We start from the raw sequence: 2,138 nt of genomic DNA on the forward strand, positions 1-2,138 counted from the left end.
AACATAATTTGTTTGACAAACAATACGTTATAGATGATAGATGACACAGGCGAGTATTTGAACAAATCGGCCCCTTTGCACAGTGTGTGCTTGGTAGAGTTCAGTGTATTTTTATGTATTTTTTTCAGCAATTCTTTGGCATAAAAAACCCCGACGAAAGCGTTTCTCATTTGAAAAACAAAACTCTTTTTGACTGAGAAAATATAATATATTATGCACTACTTGCTCGGTGCCTGTAATTGTCTACTAAAAAACTCATATTTGCCATAACGAACTCTAGGATTAAAAGAAATTGAAGGCCAGGCACGACGACTTCGTTGAATCCGAGTTCCACTGTAGATAAATAGATAATAGAAAGACAGATAGATAGATAAATAGATAGACAGACAAATAGATAGAAATCTGATAGATAGAGAGGGAGAAAGAGAGAAAGAGAGGGAGGGAGAGACAGAAAGACAGAGACAGAGACAGAGAGAAAAAAGACTGGGAGAAGACAGACAGCGAAGAACCCGCCTCCAGAATGATTTAAGTACACCAAATGTCTAAATTGTGCCCTCTCGACTTGGGTTCGAGGATCCTGTGTCAGAATCTCCCCAAGCTCAATTGGACTCGAAAAGAATACTCGGGGCAAAGGGTCAAGGAGTAGAATGCTGCAATTTTAAAGATCATAATCTGCCAACTTGCTATCTACAACCCGCTTACAAATACCCCCAACATACCCGCCACTATACTGTCTTCCCACTTTGCTCCTCTCTACACTTGCTTGGCCCGATAGAATAGGCTAACACTAACGATGTCACCTTAGCAGAGACTGAGCCCACCATTTCGGAACTTCATGGTGACCGTAAAGATGGTTCCAGTAGGGAACGGGATAGAGGGTGCCCACGTCCCTCGTGACTCATTGGAGCAGAGGAAGACAGGACTAACGCTAACATTACTTAAACGCAATCCCTCATCATCACTCATCACCACTATTAATTCTAAAATCATCACCTCTCTCAGATCAATGATTTACATCTATAATCCTGGAATCTCTATCCGCTATTACAGTTAATTGATATACTAAGCATGCATGTAATACACTATTGGACACAATCATATGCATTTTTTTCTACTAATCAGATGGCGTCAATCTCATAGAAATGGGCAAGGGGAAAAAAAGTACACCAAATGTCGATGTAGACTTTGTACATTTTGTGTCAATGGGGACGTAAAACATTTCCAATGGTGTTGAATTTTTTCCCAGGGCGTGTGTAACGAGAATGTGATTCCGTTCACGATGAGTTACTTGGTGTGTCGAGCACAGGAGGGTGTGTACCCGCCCGAGTGTAGCACAGACTCCGTGTTGGAGAGTGTGCCGGCCCTGAACGAACTCAAGGTGATGGCTTGTGAGAGATAATGTGTGTAATAAATTTACTTTGATTGTCTATTACAAGCACACAGCTCTAATTGAAGACATGGAGGCTGCCATCCTGTTCCATCAAGGGGGCTGCCCAGTTTGTCACAGGCCCAGTTTGTCACAATTTCATTTAAGTATTTGGGTATTGATGGCAGTCATAATTATAGCACTTTAACACTGTAGTTGTAACTTTAGTTTTTTATTCTCCACCTCCAAATTGGCGGTGTAGAGATAGTCCCTCTAAAATGTCAATTTAGCTCGTGTCGTTCAATATTTCTTCCTTTTTGTATGCAAATCAAAGCAAATTTGAATTACTCTGTAAAATTTCAACAATGAATGTTCTTTCGTCTAAAACAATTGACAAATAAAATTCAATTCATACAATCATTCAATCATTAATTTACTCTTTTTGAGAGTGTCAGTGATAACTTCCATTATACAGGGCACAGCCGAGGCCTGTGACAAACTGACATCTTGGTACAAGATAGATTTACACTACTAGACACTTAAAAAGGAGATAACTCTATGGGATACACTGGAACTGATTGATCTTTATTCAGAAGAAATACACAATCGACAAGAGGTCAAAATGATAATCAGTAGGTAACTAGTTAGAAGAGTTTTGTCCATCTGTTCAATATAAATACAAATGTATTACAGGTTGATCGTTACTTTATTACATCGTGTCTGTCTGTCTGTCTGTCTGTCTGTCTGTCTGTCTGTCTGTCTGTCTGTCTGT

The 2,138-nt window shown here is 39.6% G+C and overlaps 1 protein-coding gene across 1 annotated transcript in view; it reads left to right on the forward strand.

The window, feature by feature from the left end:
- The first annotated feature begins 1,252 nt into the window (after window positions 1-1,252).
- Window positions 1,253-2,138, forward strand: part of LOC106012579 — a 12,667-nt gene continuing 11,781 nt past the window's right edge. Inside the window, exon 1 of the mRNA XM_035971336.1 lies at window positions 1,253-1,378. Within this exon, the coding sequence (XP_035827229.1) occupies window positions 1,280-1,378 (99 nt within the window). The 5' untranslated portion in view covers window positions 1,253-1,279. The remainder of the gene's footprint in view (window positions 1,379-2,138) is intronic.

The sequence above is a fragment of the Aplysia californica genome, unplaced genomic scaffold, assembly GCF_000002075.1.
Source record: "Aplysia californica isolate F4 #8 unplaced genomic scaffold, AplCal3.0 scaffold00419, whole genome shotgun sequence".
In the NCBI taxonomy this organism is placed as follows: Eukaryota; Metazoa; Mollusca; class Gastropoda; order Aplysiida; family Aplysiidae; genus Aplysia; species Aplysia californica.